At 48.0% G+C, this 21,585-nt stretch overlaps 1 protein-coding gene across 3 annotated transcripts in view; it reads right to left on the bottom strand.

Moving 5' to 3' along the window:
- Positions 1-15,473, bottom strand: part of SOCS7 (suppressor of cytokine signaling 7) — a 30,967-nt gene extending 15,494 nt beyond the window's left edge. Inside the window, exons 1-7 of one of the 3 annotated variants that reach the window (XM_027625852.2) lie at positions 14,314-15,473; positions 7,694-7,758; positions 4,698-4,802; positions 4,151-4,252; positions 3,153-3,283; positions 2,469-2,637; positions 31-159 (exon numbers count right to left, since the gene is read on the bottom strand). In XM_027625852.2, coding sequence (XP_027481653.1) covers positions 31-159; positions 2,469-2,637; positions 3,153-3,283; positions 4,151-4,252; positions 4,698-4,802; positions 7,694-7,758; positions 14,314-15,284 — 1,672 coding nt within the window. In that variant the 5' untranslated portion in view covers positions 15,285-15,473. The remainder of the gene's footprint in view (positions 1-30; positions 160-2,468; positions 2,638-3,152; positions 3,284-4,150; positions 4,253-4,697; positions 4,803-7,693; positions 7,759-14,313) is intronic. The other 2 variants (XM_027625853.2, XM_027625854.2) reach the window with 2 other exon arrangements.
- Positions 15,474-21,585: the final 6,112 nt, after the last annotated feature.

The raw sequence follows: 21,585 nt of genomic DNA, 5'->3' as shown, positions 1-21,585 counted from the left end.
GTTATATAATTAATGTAACTCTAGCCTTACCTGGAACCCTGGATCTCAAGAAATAGAGGAACTTCCCATTCTTGGAGTGCATGATGGCTCTCTTAATGAACTCCACCACTGACTGACAGCGATCCTCAAACTTGGGGTGACACCACAGGCTGAAAGTTCCTGCCATGGAAAATCAGGGAGAGGTAAAGATGTAAAAACTTACTTTTAAAACATCTGGGAAGCTCACTTAAACATTGAAACGATTCACAATTCTGGGAGGGTCATTTGTGGGCAAGCTGTCAGACAGAGGTCCCTGAAGACGCCTGTTCCTGTTTGCTCCACAATGAATGGAAAGGAAGAAATCACCTTTAATAAGACATTAGTATGAACACTAATCCTTAAATCACAGACCATAAAAAAAGACTGCCATAGCAAAAGCCAGTTGAAATGCCATCCCTTCAAGAAACTCTGTGTTCAAGCATTCATGGAATAGTCGAGGCAAGAAAGGAAGAGTGGTTTTGCAAGTCTCACTCATTCAGGTGTTACGCACAAAACATCAAATTCTAAGTCTTTTCTTCTTTAACTTCTCAATTCACACCCCCCCCAGTATGTTGCAAAGATCCCACCCCAAAATTTTAGAGTCCCAAAAGCAAAAGGGAAACTGAACTCCATGACTAAAAACAAACCAAAAACTCAAGCACTAAATGCAAAGCAATCACCCACAAAAGGGACGGAATCCAAGAGAACTACAGATTTGAGTCTCTCTAGCTACTCTTACAATATCACTCAAAAAGATAAAGACAAATGCTCCATTAAACTGGCAACTGAAAGACCCACAAGGCTTCTATTAAAAATTCCATTTATTCGAGGAAGAAAAGCCCCTTTGAACAAAAAGTAACTGGAGCACCATTTGAAGGTTCTCTCCTTACCGGCCTCTTGCCTATCAGGGACCTTAGAGGTCAGGCATTTATTCCTCATTCTCATGGCCCAGTCATTCATCATTTTCATAGATTTATAAAAATACTTCATTTGAGGGGTGCCTGGGTGGCTCAGTCGTTAAGCGTCTGCCTTCAGCTAAGGTCATGGTCCCAGGGTCCTGGGATCGAGGCCGCATCAGGCTCCCTGATCAGTGGGAAGCTTGCTTCTCCCTCTCCCACTCCCCCTGCTTGTGTTCCCTCTCTCACTGTGCCTCTGTCAAATAAATAAATAAAATCTTTAAAAAAAAATACTTCATTTGAAAATGCTTTTCTTTGCATGGTGTTTTTCTGGTTTGATTTTGGCCTTTGGAAATAGCAGGAGAGGGGGCAAGCAGGCTAGGCCACAGCTATCTAACTAATTCTCAGGTCTGTGGACTGAAGGGCCTCTCTCTTCATGCACCTTTAAGGCAGGGGTGGGGACAGAGGAAACCATGGACAAAGCTATGCTGGCGTAACACGCTACTTCCTGCCCCACGTGAGAAGCAAACCAGATACATACAGCACAACATGGCTGACAGCAGAAAAGACATGGTGGGGGCTGAGAAGAGCCTGCAAGAGACTCTTGCTTGTGAGGCTGTGGCTAACACAGCTCCTTTAAGGCTGATCCCTGAAATTCCCCAAAGTTCTCTCCACTTTTCAAATTTGTAACACAGGCAGTTACTCGGAGACAAAGGATGTAGTACTCAGCCCTGCCACTGCTGACCGTCACGAGTTTCTGGCCCAGGTCAAACACAGAATGCCACGATGCAAAGTCAATCCAGACAGCAGGGTTGAACAAATCAGCTCTATACACGACCACAGCATTCAGCACCAGCTGACCACAGAGGAGGAGGGACCCCCCAGGAAGGAAGGCAGATAGTCTAAAGCATGTTGATCCCACAAAGTCTCTGAGTTCTGGTGACTATTTCCTAAGAGACCACAGAGGTGACCTAAAGAAATTATCACCATGCTGTCTGGCAGGAAGAGCCGATGCGACTCTCAGGCAAAGAAATTCACTTACAGGACAGTCACAGGATGAAAACTAAATTCTCCTCTTTGTGTACAGGATTTAATAGAAGTCTCTCTAGATGTTAAGTCTAATTATTTTTTCTTTATGAGATACAGATACAGAAATTACCTACATAGCGGTGAAAGTTGAAGCGACATCACGCGTTAAGTCTAATTACGAACGGAGCTTGGGAGAATTTGTGGAAAGGTCCTAGGTTATTTCTTCCTTCTATCAAGAGAATTCTACCGGCTTTGCTCTGTTTGACAGTCTTGTTCAGGCCCTCGTCTTTTGGAGAGAAATGCTGAGAATACTTTTCAACAGAACCCTCACCTTCCTCCCTACCCCTGCCAACATTCCTTCTAGGACTGAAACCAGTACCCATAACAACATTCAACGGAGTATGAGGTTTTCCTCCCTATCCATAGTTCCACTTCTAAAAAACCTTCCCGCAAAAAGGCCAGATAGCAAGAGTAGAGACCCGCAAAGGGGGAAGAAGGCTTTCCCCAAACAGCAGCATCTCTTACCTCTGTAGTGCTCCATTCTCGTGTGGTGGGTGATACCCTGTGACCGGAAACTGAGGCTCAGGATGTAACGAGGATCAGAGCTATCTCGTACCAGGAAAGAGCCATCTGGCTTCCCTTTCAGCTTCATCTCTGCATCTTCCCAGTTCATTGGTCCCCAGTACCAACCACACTATCAAAGACAAGAAGTGGTCAAGTACTTCACAGCATGGGGGAAAGGTGCACGTTTTCAGCACTATCGATTTTACCGCAGGAGAATCCCCACCCTCCCATCACTTCTAAAACATTTCACTAGGCAAGAGCTGCTAAGAGTGTCTTAACCATTAGCAATGAACAGCAGGCTCATTCATTTTACCCCTCCAGAGTAACAGAAGAATAAGCTTACAGTCCCATTACCAGGGCCCGACAAAGAAAGGAGAGGGAACTGGGTCAGTTAATCTGTCAAAGTCAGCTTCCACTAAGTAAACAGTTCTCCATAACCGTTCTTCACCACATTCAAATGTTTTTCTCCAAGATTCCATTTTACAACGTCCCTTATGGAATTGATCATAGCAGCATATTGCTTTGGCACTGTAAATATAGAGGCAAGAGAACTACTCTTCCTCTAAAAATAAGACAAGGAGAGCCCAGGACAGAAGAAGGAGAGTGGGAGAGGAGGCCAGCCGCCAGTCTCCGGGCACCGCCTACCTTCTCCAACTCTCGAAGGCTGGCGGCAAAGCTGCTTGAGTCGGGCCGGTAGAGCGGACACTGGAGATGCTGGGGGGGCTGGCTGTGCAGGGATTCAGCTGCTCGGATGGGAGCAATCCGGGGAAATGCATCTGCCGGGCAAGAGAGTGGCGGTCACTTGTTCACCCTCCCGGCTCCCAAGCACAAGCAGACCCTCCCCACAAAACAGAGATGCTAACTGAAGAGGCGCAAGGCATTAGAAGCTAAGCTGGAAAGGGTGGACGCCAAAGCAGTGGAAAGGAGCTGGATGGGCTGTAACAAAAAGCTGTGTGGGCTCGTGTAAGCTGTGAAGGATGGGTGGGGGCGTTTGACCCCAAGAGAGGGCTAGAGGAGCTGCTCACTAACCTGACTAAGGTGACTACTTCAGGGGCTTCACCAGCCTAGAGCGATTCCAGCTTCTCCCACCTCGAGGTGAAGCGCCGGTAAAGCAGCCTTGGAAATAGTGACTCGCTTACTTGCCCAGGAAGAGGAACGATTTTGCCAGGCAAGTGGAAAAGAATGCTGATTTCATTCATTTTACTCCTGGGGGACTGGAGGCTGGCAAAGCAGGTATGGGCTACTAAATGCTTGGTACTTATTTACAAGGCTGCAGTAAATACTAAAAGCTTAGAAACACCAGAGAACTTTGAAAACTTTAAACCTCTTCACCATTAGGAAATTAAGGCAGTCTCCTAAGTGAGATCTACTCAGAGACCGCAAAGCAGGTTCGGCAGCAAAGACGTGAGAAATTCAATAGTCTTTTATCCCTAACAAAAGTCAGATTCACCTCCACAGGGAAAATGGGTTAGAAAAACCACTTCTTGGCCTCAATTCCAAGGAGTTCTGGCCCAGCCAAGGGGATAAGATTTAAGCTTTCTCATAAGTCCTATTATTTCCATAAATAGACGTCTCCCATCCTTCAAGAGTATATTACTTTGTACTCCCAACTTTTACAAGGCTTGCCTCTAAACTAAGCTAACCTGGGGCATGGGGTGGAGGAGGCGGAGGTAGGGGGAAAGACTGCAGGGAAGACCCCATCGGAGCCACAAGGACAGATGTAGGCAGCGTCCCACTGATATCATCTAGAAGAGAGAACAGAAGCAAGAGGTTCAGAAATATGAGCACAGATGAGTGAGGTGAAGCAGAGGAGAGGGAGAAGGATCATCAGGCTGCCCTCTGGAGCAAGATGGCCTGACCTTCACCCTGTCTTTTTGCACAGAGGCAACAATCATCTTAACCTGGTTTCCTTTGTTGAAAGCAGAAATGTAAGGATATTCCTAAAGCAGTCTACTACCGGTAGATTCAGGGCAAGATAAATACAGGTCTAATCAACATATGGACAGTAAACGTTACAGCATGCAGGTAAGAGACCCATTTAACTGCTTAGGGAGATGACAAGTGTGCTGAGAAAGGGACAGGGAATAATTGGGTCATTATTAGAAACCCAGTCCTGGAAAAGAACAACAGGTTTCTAGAGCTCACCCCCTCCCACTAGGGCAAGAAGGCAGAGAGGGGCAGAGACTATACCTAGGAGGCTGAGGCTTCTCCTCGGAGGAGGAGGGGGAGTTGGAGGGTGTGGAGAGGTCAGGCCCCGCTGAGAGATGTCCACGTCCACAAGTGACACAGTTTCACCTGAGGGATTCACAGACCAAGCATGTTACGGAAGCACCTTGCCCACAGCTGAAGTCGAAAGCAAAGGAAAGCAAAGGGCAAGCAAGGGAGGCTAGAGGTCTCCGGCTCTCAAAAATCTCAAAACCTAATGCTTCCCAGAGCTGGAATCACCCCCAAACACCTGGCAAGTCAATTTTAAATTCTATCCTTTCTCGGTCCTGTTAAAGGTCAAGGATTCTTTAGGACAGAAACATAGGATTAACAGTGGAAAGGCCAATTAATTGTGGTTGTGCCACTGACTACGTAACCTTAACAAGGGGTCTTTATTCAAATGGAACTCATAGCATTTATGTTTACAGATGTGTGTACCAATTTCTGCCTTAGGGAGCAAGGCAAGCAGCTTGTTACAAGTCCAAATGGACATGGAAAGCAAGTGCCAGAAAAATGTAAGAATTGCATGGTAACCTGAATGCAGATAAAGGTCCCAAGGTGAGCCCCAACTTCTTCCTAAATAGCTTTCTACATCTAAATTTTCCAGAATATTCACCCATAAGAGAACCAACCATTTCGCATATCAACTGATTCCTAATAGCTAAGGCTACAAAGGCCAAAAAGTGCATTTATAATCCTAATAATGAACTACTTCCACAGTCAGCCAAATCAGGTAAGCTCCAGAGGAGCCTGATGGGGGATGGCACATGGTTTCTCCTATTTCCGGCCTATCATGCAGTTCTGTTCTCTGCATATACCCCCCTTCTTGCCATCCAAGCCCATCTACCCTCTCTCCACTTCAGTCACCAGAGGGTAACGGGTATTATAAAACAAAGGCTGACTCACAAGTTTTGGTAGGCCTGACCCACAGGGGGAGGACTCTCAAGATTTCTCTAATTTGGCCCTTAGGGTGTTACTTCCAACAACTTTTTCTCATTCAGGAAGCTGAATTAGCTCCTCAGCTAGAATTTTATTATTTCCCAGTTAAAAAAATGAGGTAACCAGTATCTCTAAAAGGCCAAGAGTTGGGCTTTCACAATCTAATACACAGTTTTTTACAAAGGTCTTGAGCACTAATTAAGATAAGCAGAAAAGCTCTGCCAGGGGGCCCTGGCTGGCATAGTCAGTAGAGCATGTGACTCTTGATCTCAGGGTTATGAGTTCGATCCCCATGTAGGGCGCAGAGTTTACTGAAAGAAAGAGGGGCGCCTGGGTGGCTCAGTTGTTAAGTGTCTGCCTTCAGCTCAGGTCATGATCCCAGGGTCCTGGGATCAAGCCCCACACTGGGCTCCCTGCTCAGCGGAGAGCCTGCTTCTCCCTCTCCCACTCCCTCTGCTTGTGTTCCCTCTCTAACTGTGTCTCTCTCTGTCAAAATAAAATAAAAAATAAAATCTTAAAAAAAAAGAGAGAGAGAGAAAAAGAAAAAAAAGAAAGCTCTACTAAAAGTCATCAGTGGAAGCTCTGGGAAGCTGGGCCCAGACTCAACACATAGCTTAGTAACTGAGAGCCTAGCAGCCCAGAGCAATGCAGTGAGCTCAGACAAGTGTGTTTCCTGAAGGGTCAGAGATCTGGACGATAGGTATAGCACTTATTTATTTTTTTTTTAAGATTTTATTATTTGAGAGAGAGAGAGAGCATGAGCGGGTGTAGGGGCAGAGGGAGAAGGAGAAGCAGACTCCCCGCTGCGCAGGGAGCCCAATGTGGGGCTCGATCTGGGATCATGGGACCATGACCTGGGATCACGACCTGAGCTGAAGGCAGACGCTTAACTGACTGAACCAGCAACGCGCCCCTAGGTATAGCACTCAAGTAAAACATGTAATTAAGAAAAAAAAAAATGTAATTCAAGAGAGCTGAGGCTGTCTGAAACAGGAACACCAAACCTGAAAGTACAAATGTGGGTGAGCGTTCCTTACTTTAAAGAGGAAACAATTATTAACGAGAAAGACATGCTGCTACAGGACAGGATTCTTTAATTCTGGGCTTCGGGTAAGAACAGAGGCCTCCCTCTCCATCTGTGCCTATTACAGACACCAACTCACTTCTTCTGACACCTCACAGCAGTCTATGCAGTAACAGGGGTCCCAATAGCCTGCTGAACATCTTCTGGACATGTTCATTCCTAAATCATAATTCTTCCTGTCATCTTTTCGAGGGATACAATCTCCAAAGGAGTTTGAAGTTAGGATTTTTTGGTTGGACCACAATGAGGAGTACTCCGTTCCTGAGACTGGAGGCAGCATGCTAAAGACCTTCTCTATCACTTACTTAAGCAGGAGCTCTATATATGACTGACTAACAAAAAGGCTCCCTATCTGAACAAGATCCCCATTAAGGAGAAGGCAGTTGCCCAAAGGATATTCAACCACTTTCCTACTTGAGCAACTGTGTTCCCTGCTGCAATAGGAAAGACTTAAATTAGACACAGTGAAGAACTCTTAACAGCTGCAAGAACTCCTGGCCCCTAAAATGGGTAAGACAAGAGTTCACATAATCCCCTTTGCCCAAAGTCTTTAAAAATAGACCAGACAATCATGGATCATGTTTATTAGATCATCCATGAACTCCCTTGAAAGCAAGGACAGGAATTGTATGACTTCTAGAGAGTCCTTTATGAGCCTATAAATTTGTAATTCCTACTTTTAATTTATACATGATGGCCCTGAACGAAGCACTGTGTACCTGCCAGGGCTACCTAATTACCAGCAGTCTCTATCTCCAACTATAAAGACTCCAAAGTCAAGAACACATTCCACACCATAAAAATAGCCTCACCCCAACCCCAGCGGGCATGGAATGAAGGAAGTGGCTGCAGGCCCACCAGAAGCTTGCTCTGCGGTGCATCTGCAAGTGTCCCCGGACAGGTCTCAGAACACTCCTGCTTTCAGAGGTCAGAAGAAAAAGAGAGCAATCACCCTTACCTGTGAACAGGGGGCTGAAGGAGACCGGAGAAAAGGCACTTTGAGTTCTTGTCAACCTGGGTTTCCTAGGGGGTGAGAGAGCACACAGAGAATATAAGGGAGGATGGGGGAATGAACACATACACATTTAAGTCACTACGACACTCAATTCTAGATGCACTGAAAAACCAAGCAAATCCTAGTCACTGTCAACAACACTTTTGTAATAAAGCCTAAAATTTAAAGGGGGAGAATGAAATAATTCAGGCAATTTCTTAACTAGATTTGCCTACAAAGTTCAGCCTACAAAGCCATGAGAAATCCCTTTGGATCTCTCCACACCCAGCATAACGGAAAAGTAAAACACCTTGAGTGGTAATTAGCAAGTCCATTTCTAGAGGAAGGAAGTCAGATGCAAGGCTGATTTTCATAAGGGAGCCAAGAAAATGGCTCTTGACCTGAGCAGGTGTCATATCGGAGCAAACACTTTCCCTATGGCCCTGCCCCAAGGTGCAAGAGGTCCCAAAGGGAACCAGGGAATAGATTTGGTCTTGAGAATGGCACAAGAAGCACAGGCAATGTTCAACCACTAAGATCCCTGATTTCTACACAAATGCCCCGAGCCATGGTACAAAGCCATCAGCTAACAAGGGGGCCCCCTCAGGTTAAGGGCTCTGCCTGGCTCCCAAAGAAAATGGCCCTTCCCCTCTCTGAGTGGCCAGTCACATGGCTCTCCCCATGACTTCTTGATCCTGCTCTGGGGAGCCAGCTGGAAAACCCAGATCTCCTGTGAAAAGATACACCAAAGGTAACTTCACTTTGTACCAATTTCAACTGGCTTTTCAGTGAGAAATGAAAGAAATCCAAAAGACTGACAAAGACTTTCTGGCCAGAAATGTGCTAAGCTCAAAAACCTCACCTCAGGAAGACTGAATTGACTACAAGGGAAAGAACTTGCAGAAGTGATAAAAATATGCTCTATCTGGCCTGTGGCAGAGCTTATATGACTGTATATCCTTGCCAAAATTAACAGAACTGGACACATAAAAAAAAAAAAAGGTGAATTTTAGGCGGTCATAAATTATACCTCAACAAACCAGACTTAAAAAAGGAAAAGGAAAAAACCCACGAATTGAGTGCCTGACTCTAGGCCTTATACCTGGCTCACCTTCCAAAATTACTCTCACCCAAAGGACTAAATAAAACTTCAAAGGCACCAACAGAGAAGCCGCACAGAAAATCCAAAATGAAACCCTATTTAAATTACTTGACTTTGGAAGATCTTTACGCATTTGTTTTAACACAGACATCTAAGCTTCTCGAGACTCCCTTCAAACAGAATTTCAAAACCATATTGTGAAGACCTTACTCAGAAACAGCCAAGACGCTGGATTCCTCTCACACTCCCTCTGCAACTTCTTCGATGCTGAGACTTCTCATCTAATGATGGCGCTCCCTGTACCTGCCCCACCCAAGGCACACACAGGAGACATGGCTGCATCAAAACACGACACAACCACACAGACTCCTCTGTTTATAAAAGTTGACCCTGACCATCTGCACCTTAGTTCCAACACTCCAGAGGGCTGGAATGGAAAGTTAATTCTGCTGGACATGAACTTTAAGACTGAAGAGCTTCCAAGCTGATTTTTATTTGATAACTTGTTGGGTACAACATTAAACCCAGCAAGTAGAAACCTAAAGCACTGGCCTCTCAAAGGGTTCACACCTCAGCCATTTGGCCGTTTGCCTCTTTTCAAAGGAAGCTGCATTACTCTGCCATCTGCCCATGCTGGGGACGAGGCTCTTCAGTGCCAAGCACTGAAGAACGGCAGTACCCAAATGCACACATCTTGTGGGGACCCATCTTCTCCCCCACCCCCGGCATTCTGCAGAAGAAAATCATAGTTTCTAGGATCTAGAAAAAGAAATACATCAGAATCTGAACACAGGCAGAGCCATTTGAGAGCCCTGGGATGGCTTTTTCTGGCAAATAAGGGGGCCTCGGGGCTGGAAGCTTGAAGAGTAGAAGGTCTAGGGGGCTGATAGGCTAATAATAAAAATAAGTGCTTCCTTCTCTCTTCAGGTAGACACTGTCTAACTAAAAATCCAAAGCAGTTTCTGTCTCAAGGATCCTGAGAGCATTCTAATGGCAGCCATTCATGAAAAGACCAATCTAGACAACTATAAAAAACAAAGCAAGGGAACAATTAACATAAAACTGAGGACGGTGGTTACGTGGGGGAGGGAAGAGATGTAATCAGGAAGCAACACACAGGGGTCTTCAAAGATACTGATAACATTCTATTTGCTAAGCTTAGTGGTGGGTACCCAAGTATGCAATTCATTATTATTATAGTACATACACTTTATGTATCTCCTTTTGTAGACATGAAGCATTTAAAACGATAAAAGCCCATCTAAGCTGGATGTGCCGTTTTGGGAAAACAACATGAATGATTCAGCTCCAGTAACATTTTTAACTAACCCTTCCATACTACATTCCCATGTTATTTTATTCCTCCCCAGATCATCCTGACAAGCATTAGGGTGCAAAGTTAAGTCATTTTAACTCTGCCAGTGTGCCACTTGCATCTTAGCAGCAGAAAGACTTGAGAGGTAGGGTGGGGTAGGATCTGGTGGGCTATACCTCAGGTGGCAGAAAAGGACAGAGGCAGCAGAAGACCTGAGGCAAAGGTCTTCTTTGGGGCTAGCAGTGCTTTGTGTCAGCTACACCACTGCTTCTGCTACAGATGACAAACAGAATGCCTCAGTAAATTACTAACTGGACGGCAAGAGATCCATGGGATAAAATTTACAAGCATTAGACTAGATGGGCCAACAACACATTGATAAAACCACTGGCCACTTTTCAAATTCCTTGAAACCTAAAATATAAACCATGAAATAACGATGTCCTCCCTCTCCCTTGTCCATAAACCCCATCTACTGATGTCCTAAGACTTGAACATGTCCTTTTCTACAGTAACTCCCAAACTCAGATGTCCAAATGCCAGGTTTGATGGCCACAATTTACCTCTGAGCCTGCTAGAGCACACAGTGCCAAGTCAGCTAGCCTTGCCATTTCCAACACGTCATAAGCCAGTGTCTGTTCATGTGCTGCAGGCACAAAAACCATGTGTTCATTTGTAGTTCCAATACACAGACATCTGTGCAGCAAGGTCAGATCCAAAACTCCATCATTCGCCAACTGAAGAACCTATGGAGGGAACTTCCAGGGAAAAGCCAAGAGGCGTGGTCCAACGTCTAAAACCTTGGAATGATTTTAGCAGGGAAAATGTTAAGGAGTGAAAGACACAGGCTCAAATGGACAGAGATTTCTGAAGTTAGGTTGCTCATTCCAAAAGATAAGATGCCAACCACAACCACTTTGTGGCACGAGAGTTGAAAAGATCCATGGAGTATGGACCCAAAACCCAAACCCAAAGTCAGAACTTCCTCAGCACACACCACAAAATCATCTTGTCCTCAGCATGTCAGGCTATTTCTCAAAAAGACTCCCTGAGACCTGAAGACCCGAGGAAACAGAAAAGGCTTTCTCATGTCTGCCGGGTCTGTCCACGACAGCAGGGCCCCAGGCTAATGGCAGCCTGCCTCTCTTTCCAGAATTCTATCTTTTTTCCAAACAAATAGGAAACCACTACAGAACTGTTCTCCATTTTCCCACCTCACAATTACGAAGACAGCCAGTAATAATCTCAACTGTTAACTCGGAAAAACCAAACCTTGAAAAATGAACAAGGTACCCATTTCCAACCATGTGTGTATTAGGTGATGGTTTTAAAAGGTTAGATCAAATGCTATTTCTCAGCAAATACAAAGGAAGACAATCATTTCAACATATGTGAAAAAGACAAGGGAACTTCACTGGTTTTCCTGAAATAGCAATTCTATATCACACCGAGGCCCCCAGGCATCAAGCCCAGCTCTTTGAATTCCAACATATGTGTGTTACAAGGCCTAGCCCAGTTCTCCAGAACAGAAACCTGATTAGTCGATGGGCCCATTTCTTCCTTCACTTGAAAAGGGTTCTCTAAGCTAATTCGCACAAGACTTAAGACTCAGTATATCCAGGTAGGTCCATCTAGGACTCTAAAGCATCTAAAAGGAACTAAAGGTTTGCTTCATGTTAAAATATGGAGACTATTAAGCCTTTTAAAATGACGGCAGGAAGTACTTTCTAGTGATAGCTGTGGGAAAGGCAGATGTGGAAAAGGGCAAAGAGAACCATACCCAGAGGTTACTGAAAAGCCCCAAATTATACAGCAAAGATTGCAGAGACTCGTAATTAACTCCAACCAACAATAAGAAGGGGGGTCATATACCTTCTGGCAAAAGACTGACATTTCTCACAGCCTCCAGGTCCCTACCAATCAAAACAAGAGAACAACCTAAAATTCCAAACTCATCCTTCTTCCCAACAGGGCAGACTTAGAAGGTGCAGATCCATAGAAATCACAACTACCCTAGCCAGACTTACCAAGTTTCTCACAGCTGCGAGACTGCCAACAAGACTGGCACATAGTAAGCTGTGGAAAAGCTAACAAGCAAATCTAGCAGCACCAAATCCTAAGCATTAAAAAAAAAAAAATTACCAGTTCAATCTTATTCCAAAAGCACAAAATATTCCATCTCAATTTCTCTTGTCTTCATTCAATTCCTACAAGGACAGGAACAAGACAATAATCACTCCCATTTTACAGATGAAAAAAAAAGGAAGCACGAAGAAGACAAAATTGGCCTACATTCCACAGATGTTGGAGTTGTAAACGGAATCTAGATGTTCATGTCCTCTGTGCAACACACTGCCTCCTAATAGCAGTCAGCCAAACGTTCATACACAAATACCTAGCTCTTCTCCAATTCATCAGAAAAAGCCCTTGGACCAAAAAATGTAATTCTCCAGTGCCCTGAACTAAGCTTCCTTGCAGAGCTACAGCCCAATTTGCTCTGCAGCAGAAATCTGTATTGTGCTTAGTGTGAGGGTTGGTAAAAGAGCAGCCAATGACCATTAAATTCTGCTTCCAAAGGCAAAAAACCGTATAACATTATATGCCTTTTCCCTTCCTAATCCATTAGACGTAGCAGCTAATTTCACGCCACACCTCATATTCAGCGTCTCTGGAATCTTAGACCAAGTCCTGGTCAATATGGAACAAAGGCAAGACAAACCACAAGAAAATTAGCAGTCTATCCTATGTCATTACCCACAGATTCAATCCTGCCCTCCCCCCATCTGATGAAAATTTCATCTATACTGGTAAGTGGAGCATTGAATGCAGAGCCTACAACAAAAAAGCTGTTTCGGCAGCCACACGTTTTAAGACCTGAGCTCCCAGCATAAGTTCACTGGGAAGCAAAGGCAGAAACATAGGTCTACCTGCAGGGGCAACACACATCAACCTACTGATTTCTTTAGGGAATTTGCGTTGGGTCTGATTCCCAAGATGATGCTCTGGCACAACTCTTCAGAAAGGGCAGCTAAGTCATAATTGACCCCACACTTTCCTCTTGGGGGCATGCAAACTCCCCTGAAAGGAGAAGTCCAAGGATGAGTGGTTCCCAGTCGAGGTCATACTTCAGGGTCATGTGGGAAGCTTTGTAGAAATTTAAACTCTTGGGCCCTCAGGCATACTGATCTTTTCCCAAAGCTCCCCACATGATTCTGGTACACAGTAAAGTTCTCAAATCTATTGGTCTACCCGTTCTTCAGCCTTGGGTTGTGGTTGCCAGTGTGTCTCAAGAATCCACCATATGAGCTGCACCAAAACCAATTCCAATCTTTGCTCAGAATCCACTCAGCGGTGCAAACCACAATGGCAGTTACCACAAGGGAAGTCTCACTTCTTGACACAAAAGTTGACAGCTTTTTAAACTAATATACAGACCTAATACTGGATGCCAGAGTGCTGTCCACCCTTCAGAAATGCAGAGGAAAAAAAATCGACGTCCAAGTTTGGAATATTCATCAACTGGCCTAGAACTCACGGACCCATGTCTATACCTCACACTTAGAATACTCACATGGGCTTGAGAGCAAACTATTTTCTATTCTCCCAGACGGTGGTCAGCACACAGGCTTGAGATACCAAGTATATCTAAGAAACCAACCAGGAAAACATTAACATGTTGAACAGAGATACCCAAACAATTGCTGGCCTACAACTGCACGTGTGTCACATCATTTGTAGGCATGAGTGTGAAAGGGGTGGGGTAAACAGAAAGAATAATAAGCTAAATGGTTACAACACCAACTTTTTGCCCCAAAGACCAAACATTTCCAGCAACCGCCCTACCAGATATAATGGTAGACAGACACCTTGGAAAACTTTAAAAGCCAGGCCAGGGTTGGGGGTGGGAGGATGGTTTCAAATCATCTCCCAACTGGAGGGATGCTAACCAGCTGAGAAACGTCACCGGAGTGAACTTCCTAAGAGTGAAAACTGTTCCCCCACTTAGCTCTGACCTAATGGGCGATGTCACCACCTTTACCCCTAAGTCTCTGTGCCTCCTTATGAAAGGCACATCCTAAGAATTGTCAGAAGCATGTTCGCAGCAGAATAAAAGGGAAATGAAACAAGAAAAGAAGTTTTGTCAGTCAGCCCCTCGGCCAGTCTCACCTCCCCGCGTCCAGCTCCCGGCCCGCAGAGCCTCCCATGTCTGTCAGGCTCGCAGCAGAAGTAGCCAGCTCTCCAGAAGGCCTCTTGCCGGCCCCATCCCCACCGCCGGAGCCGCCGTTGCAGCTCTTCGTGCGAAAGAGGCGACTGAGGCGGATTTTGAGGGAGCCCTTCCGAGAAGGGCCCGCCAGTGGCCGGAGGGGCCCGGGAGGAGGCGGGGGCGGGGGCGGGGGCTGCGGATCCCCTCTACCCAAGCGCCCTGGGGGGACCAAGTCCTGCATCGGGAAGGGCACCGGGGGTAATTCAGGACCCGGGGGCTGCAGCAGAAGCCGGCCGCCCCCTCCTCCTCCGCGACCCGGGCTGCTGAGCTCCTCTTCCGAGCAGCTGTTAGTCTCCAGGCTCTCGGCCTCCGACTCCAAGCCCTCCAGGACCAGTAGCGCGTCGCTCGTTTCCGTGGGGTCCTCCCCGGCCTGCGGGGCGGCAGCAGGCGGCTGGGGCTGCGGAGGGGGCGGCTGCGGGGGGCACGGGCACGGGCACGGGCAGCAACCCCCACCGACCGTCTTGACCCCCGGCGCCGCCGGCTGCCCGAGCCCCAGAGCCGCCAACTGCGCCTCCAGTCCAGCCGCCGGGCCCCAGGTTCGCTCAAGCGCCAACCCCGGCGGCAGGGCCTTGGGGTCCAGGGCACAGCGGTGCCGGGGACACAGCAGTTCCGAGGGTCCCGGCTCCGGGGCCGCCTCCGCGTCCTCCTCCTCCGGCGGCCGACCCACGTTGCGGAACACCATCAGCTGCGGCGGCCGGGAGCCCCGCGGACCGGGCCGCGCGAGGAAGGGTGGCGGCGGGGGGCCATGGCCCGGGGGCGGCGGCGGCGGGCCTGGCTCGGGGGCCGCCTCTCCATAGCCGAGCAGGCGGCTCAGGACGCGGTACGAAGCGGCCGCCGCCGCCGCCTCGCCATCCCGGAGCTCGGCCCCCTGCATCGGGGAGAGGGAGGGAGGGCGGGCGGCTGGGAGCCGGGCTGGGGTGGGGACTAGGCCGGGCCCCGCCGGAGCCCCGCCCGCCGCGGCCCCCGGAGCGACAGCGCTAACGGCCGCCGCGGCCTCTGCCTCATAGAGGGGGGCGGGGGGCGCGCGGAGCCCAGCGCTAGCCCAGGCCGCGCGCCGCCGCCGCCGCCGCCGCCGCCGCCGAGGAACGCCCCCGGATGGCGTCATTTCCGGAAGGCTGTGACCACGCCCCCTCCCCAGGGCGCGCTCGCGCTGGCCTCGGCGGAGCGTGACGTTGAGTGCAGCCCGGGCCGCTATTGGCGGTGGGCGGCTTCTCGCCTAGCCGTTGGTCCCCTGCCCCGACCTTTGCTTTTCACTTCCCGGGCGCTGAGGCCGAAGCCGCCCCTTCCCGGTGCGGGGGGAGCGGCCCTGGAAAACCTGGTTTGGTCCTGGCCGAGAGACCGGCTGGCCTCTGGGAGTACCTGTGATGTGGTCCCGCCTGGGCCGCTTGCGAGGTGTGACCGTGACCGAGTCATTTCTTCATTGACTAACTGTATCCCCTCTGGCTTCCAGTGAATGTTTGTGGAATGACACATGAATAATGTGTGTTCTAGAGCCAGTGGTGTGCTGATAAATGTTTAACATCTGGCTCTCGGGGGAAGAGGGCATTACATGTATATATATATATATGTATATATATAGGTACATAAGTTTATCATGAATTTTACTGATGTAAAGGTTGTATAGCACACAACTTACGAATGGTAACAATAGTATACGATTGCAAATTCTATATAACCAATTGATTCTCAAGAATCCTTTCATTGGCTTTGGTCAAACCCTTGTATGGGTAGCCAACTTGTGGTTTCAGTTGACCAAGGAATTGCAGCATGAATGTTGGTTGATGTTTTCCTCAATGTCAGTGTAAGAGGAAAATGAAAAAAATAAAGACGGTCTTAACTGGCAATTATGGGAGTGACTTGCTTGCTGAATCAGAAAACAGTTTTCAAATACTGAAAGAATATTCCCTTAATTTTGGGGGCGCCTGGGTGGCTCAGTCGGTTAAGCATCTGCCTTCCGCTCAGGTGATGATCCCAGGGTCCTGAGATGGAGCCCACCTTGGGCCTCTTTGCTGGGGGTGGGGAGTCTGTTTCACCCTCCCCACCTCCCCACCCCCGCTTGTGTGCTCTCTCTCCCTCCCCCTCTCTCTCTCTCAAATAAATGAATAAAATCTTTATTAAAAAAAAGATTTCCTTAATTTTTGTGCTATTCACAATGCAATGGCTACAGGCATAACACATTAAATTTAAATCTGAATTACTAACTTCCCCTCCATCACTTTCTTAAATCTAGATAATCGACAAAACACTAAATGAAGGCCCTGATTTGTAGCATTTGCTGATATCCATGGTGTAGATACTCCCACCATGGCTGATTTCAATTTTCAGAACACAGAGTTACTGAACACGGAGTTAGAAAGAGATGAGCAGTAGCATACCCTTATGTAATAGTTTCATCGTGCGGCTACAACCCCAGGAACATAGGTAAACAGTAATAGTAAAATTATTAGAAAGTGATGAGTTTTGAAAATATATTACCTTTATTTTAAACATTTAATTATAAGTGTGCATTATTTAATTTTGAATAGTAGCTGTGTTTCACAACTGGCTTGCAAAATTCTTGAAATTTTAACAGTTGGCTTTCACAGTCCTGTATGAGCCAGCTCCACAGCATCTTCGTACCTCAGTTTTCTCATCTGCAAAATAGGAATAAACATGACTGCTTCACTTACTTGCAGACATGCTGTGAAGATCAAATAAGAGAATGCTGTGTAGAGGATACTGGACTGGAGGGGAGGGAGAGGACTGGACTGGAGACAGCAGTCCGGGAGATCAGTTAGGAAACTATTGCAATTGTCCCCTGAGAGATATCCAGGGATGCAAGAGATAAGGAGGAAGGATCAGCCAGCAGAACTTAGCAACTTTGTATCTGTGGGTGCACTGGAGCGAGGAGGGTATGAGCCCTGAAGCCAGAGAGAGCTTTTTTTTTTTTTAAGATTTCATTTATTTATTTGGCAGAGAGATACAGAGAGAGAACAAGTAGGCAGAGAGGCAGGCAGAGGGAGAGGGAGAAGCAGGCTCCCCGCTGAGCAGGGAGCCCGATGCCAGGCTCGATCCCAGGACCCCGGGATTATGACCTGAGCCGAAGGCAGCCACTTAACCAACTGAGCCACCCAGGCGCCCCCAGAGAGAGCTTTTTAAAATGAAAATTTGTCGGGGCACCTGGCTGGCTCAGTCCAAAGAGCTTGCGACTCTATCTCAGGGTCATGAGTTCAAACCCCATGTTGTGTGTAGAGATTACTTAAAAATAAAATTAAAATTGGGGCGCCTGGCCTGGGTGGCTCAGTTGGTTAAGCGACTGCCTTCGGCTCAGGTCATGATCCTGGAGTCCCGGGATCGAGTCCCGCATCGGGCTCCCTGCTCAGCGGGGAGTCTGCTTCTCCCTCTGACCTTCTTCCCTCTCATGCTCTCTCTCTACCATTCTCTCTCTGTCTCAATAAATAAATAAAAATCTTTAAAAAAAAAAATTGGGGCGCCTGGGTGGCTCAGATGGTTAAGCGTCTGCCTTCAGCTCAGGTCCAGATCCCAGGGTCCTGGGATCGAGCCCCATGTTGGGCTCCTGGCTCAGCGGGGAGCCTGCTTCTCCCTCTCCCTCTGCCTCTTCCCCTGCTTATGCTCTCTCTCTCTCTCTCTCTGTATCTCTGTGTCTCAAATGAATAAATAAAATCTTTTAAAAAATTAAAATAAAAAAATAATAACATGGAAATTTGTCTATAACCCGTGATTATAACTCTTCGTGGTTTCCCATTGTTCTTAGGCTGAAGAGAAAACCCCTTAAGGAGGCCTATGGGGTCCTGTGTGATCTGAATCCTGCTTCTGTCTGACCTCATCTCCCACCAACCTTCACTTTGTTCTCCCGCCCCTGTAGTTCCGCTAGCCCTGTGTGAGGCTCACACACATATGGCCATTACATAAGCTATTCCCTTTTCTTGAAAGGCTTTTTCCTTCTCTTTTTGCTTAGTAAACTCCTACTCATCCTTAAGTTGAACTCACTCCTCACTACCTCAGGGAAATCTCTCTGCCTGGGTCCTTACTTCTCCCTACCCAGCTCCCAGACCACTCTTTTGTCACACTGACGAAACAGCTGTGATTTTTCATCTCCCCTTGGGGTTATTTGATTAAAATCTGTCTTCCCTACTAAGCTGTAAACTCCACAAGGGCAGGAGCCAGGTTGGCTTTTTGCCCATCATGGACTCTTCCCCGTACTAGAGACGCTGCAGGGCACAGAGTGGACCATGGAAATATAAGTGTGGGATGGTTGTTCAACCTCATGCTTTGCAAGGGGCTCCTGATACAAACTCATGTCTAATTCTGCACAGCACACCATCTTTCTTTGCCCATGAAGAAACGGAAGCTCAGAGAGTTATTTACCTAAGGTCACACAATTTGGAAAGGTACAGTGGAATTCAAAACCACCCACCCTCCTTCAGCAACCTGGCAGGTGTCACTCAGATTTCTGGAGAAAAGAAGAGAAATTGCTATAGGATCACAGAACACCGGAGGCTTTAGAAGACCCCCCAAGATGCCTGGTTGTCTCTGGAAAACCTCCCTAGCCCCCGAAAACAAGGTCTGTAGCTCTGCAGCGCCCTCTGCTGTCCAGCTACTTTCTTGGCCTGGGAGGGAAGCTATGTCCCCACCTGGCGTGTCCCCATCTGGGGTATCTCCACTGCTCCAGAGCACACAGAGGCACAGGACAACACACACAAGCTCTTTCTAAGGCAGGGCAAGGAATATTGCCTTTCTCCATTTCCTTAAATGTTCAGGCCTGTAGCCCAGGTCCTGGGAAAAAGCACTGAAAATTCAGCTTCAAGCAAAGGAAGTGTTATCTTGGGATTTGTGTGTATTTGTTGAACAGGTTTTGTGTCTACTCATATCTCTCTCACTGAGGCCCATCTAGGTGGTCCCTCAAGTGGTAGGACCCTAGTTTCAAAGGTTTGAGAAGAAAAACCCAGAGAACTGAAACTGGTCCTGAGGTCACTTAGTCATTCAGCAATGGGCTAGGCCTCGGGACTGCAGTGTTGAGGGAGACTGAGACCGTCCCTGCCCCTCTGGAGCTCGCCAGCTACTTTGAGTCCTAATCACACCATTTCCCGGATGGATGACCAAGAACAAATAATCTAGTATCTTTGCACCTGTGTTTTATTGGCAAAAAATAGTTCAGTAATAATCCCCCCCCAGGGGTTTTTGTGGAACACTTACACAGAAATGCTAAAACATGACACAAACATTAGTAGTTGTTATTATGAAAAGCTTCTTGGGGGACCAAAACAATTATTATTGTGCCTTCATACAATGTGTTTATGGCCCTCCACTAACAGTGACCAGTAAGGCCAACACCTTGGAATGGGTATCTTTTCCCCTCCATCCCTCTCTCTTAGCACACAGAATCACAGAAGCTGAGGAGAGCTATGCATGCGTCATACAGGTCTGACTCCACTCACTGGCTCCGAGGCTTTGAGAAGGTCAGCTGCGCCGGCCTGCAGTTTTAGTTTTAGTTTCCTTTTCTATCGGAGAAAGGCCCTGGGCTAGAGGCCCTTCCAGTTCTGCCATCACAGGGGTTCTGCTGGGGGGCTGCCCTCAAGCCCCTCCTCTCCCTCCCACTCTGACGTCCCCACTTAGGATCCAACGCAGAACTGTTTGCAGAGCCCAACGGTAAAGCAAGGGGAGTTTCTAGAAACCACCACCCATCCCTTCCTGCATACAGTCAGTGCTCTGGGACATCAAAGGTTTACGGGAGTGGGCAGAGCGAGAGAGGAAGAAGCCAAGAGACAGCTTGTGTATGTGGGGCCGGATCTGTGGGGGGTGGGGAGCACAGCCGTGATGGGAGACGGCAGGAAGAGGAAGGCAGGAGCGCTGTTCCATGGCTACACCTGCAAGAATCCACACCCTCCTGGGGCGCCTGGGTGGCTTGGTCCGTTAGGCATCTGCCTTCGCCTCCAGTTGTGATCCCAGAGTCCTGGGATGGAGCCCCGTGTCGGGGCGGGCTCCCTGCTCGGCGGGAGTTTGCTTCTCCCTCTGCCTCTGCCCCAACCTGCTGCTTATACCTCTCTTTTTGTCCCCAGTGATAAATGGAATCTTAAAAAAAAAAAAAAAGAATCCACACCTTCTGGATCCAAGGAAGGGCTAACTCGATTCCGCCCCCCCCCCCCCCCCCCCCCCCCCCGGCCACCAGTTATCATGTCCAACTAAGGGAAGGATGTGGGAGTAAGAAAACCAGGAAGAGCAGGAGAGATTAGGCACCTTTTCATGAAGAAAGGAAGACAGGATTTAGGATGACAAAGTGAGGGGGAAGAAGCAGAAGCAAAACTTTGTTCACTCTCTTCCTGTCGCCATTACACAAGCGCGCACGCGTGCACCGCCCCCCCCCCACTGGCTGTGGTTGTTAACTGTGTGGTGCTGGAGCAGACAGGCTCCCCTGGGTGGGGAGGTGAAGACCTGTTGGAGGCTCCCACTCTGTCATGAACGACAGTGACAGTGTGATCCTAGGGGGAGTCCTTCTACCTCTCGGGGCCTTGATTCACGCCTCTGTAATGAGGCTTGAATAACAGGGTCATGGGAGTTCGATGGGGGCCAGTGTGGAGAGTCAGAGCTCAAACAGGGTTTGAGTCTCAACTTAAAGTGAGCTATGTGATCTCGGGTGTGTCTCTGAGCCTCAGTGCCTGCATCTGTGAAATGGGGATAATAATATTGACCTTCCGCAAATGCTTGTGGGAAGGATTCATTGAGATAACGCACACAAGAAACACTTGATAAACGGCCACAGTTTGTATGGAGACTGGCTGTGGTTATATTAGGCTCTCTTCCCCACCTTCGCCACCCCAAATCTCAAATTGCAGTTCGGCAGCACTGTGTTCAGGGTGGGGGGGTGGGGTGGTCCAGGCGGCCAGAGCAGCTTGCCAGAAGCTGCAGCTCGGCCCTTTATCATGCCTGGCGCAACTGCTGCCAGGAGGCTGAGTGGAACAGAGGGGTGGAGAGAGGGGCACGAGCTCATCTGCGGTTGCTATGACACCCCATCCTGGATTTGCCCATCTCTCCTAATGGAGCGAAGGGCAGAGGGAGGGAGGGAGGGAGAGAACCCCTTCCTGTTTCTCTCGCTCTGGAGCTGATGTGGGGTGGGGAGTGGGGGAAGGGAGCCTAGATGCTCGATGAGAGGAGGAGGGAAGAGGGGTGGTGCCAGG

The sequence above is a fragment of the Zalophus californianus genome, chromosome 16 (assembly GCF_009762305.2).
Source record: "Zalophus californianus isolate mZalCal1 chromosome 16, mZalCal1.pri.v2, whole genome shotgun sequence".
Taxonomy (NCBI): Eukaryota; Metazoa; Chordata; class Mammalia; order Carnivora; family Otariidae; genus Zalophus; species Zalophus californianus.
Note: the sequence above shows the minus strand (reverse complement) of the source record. Positions and strands in the feature narration are given on the sequence as shown.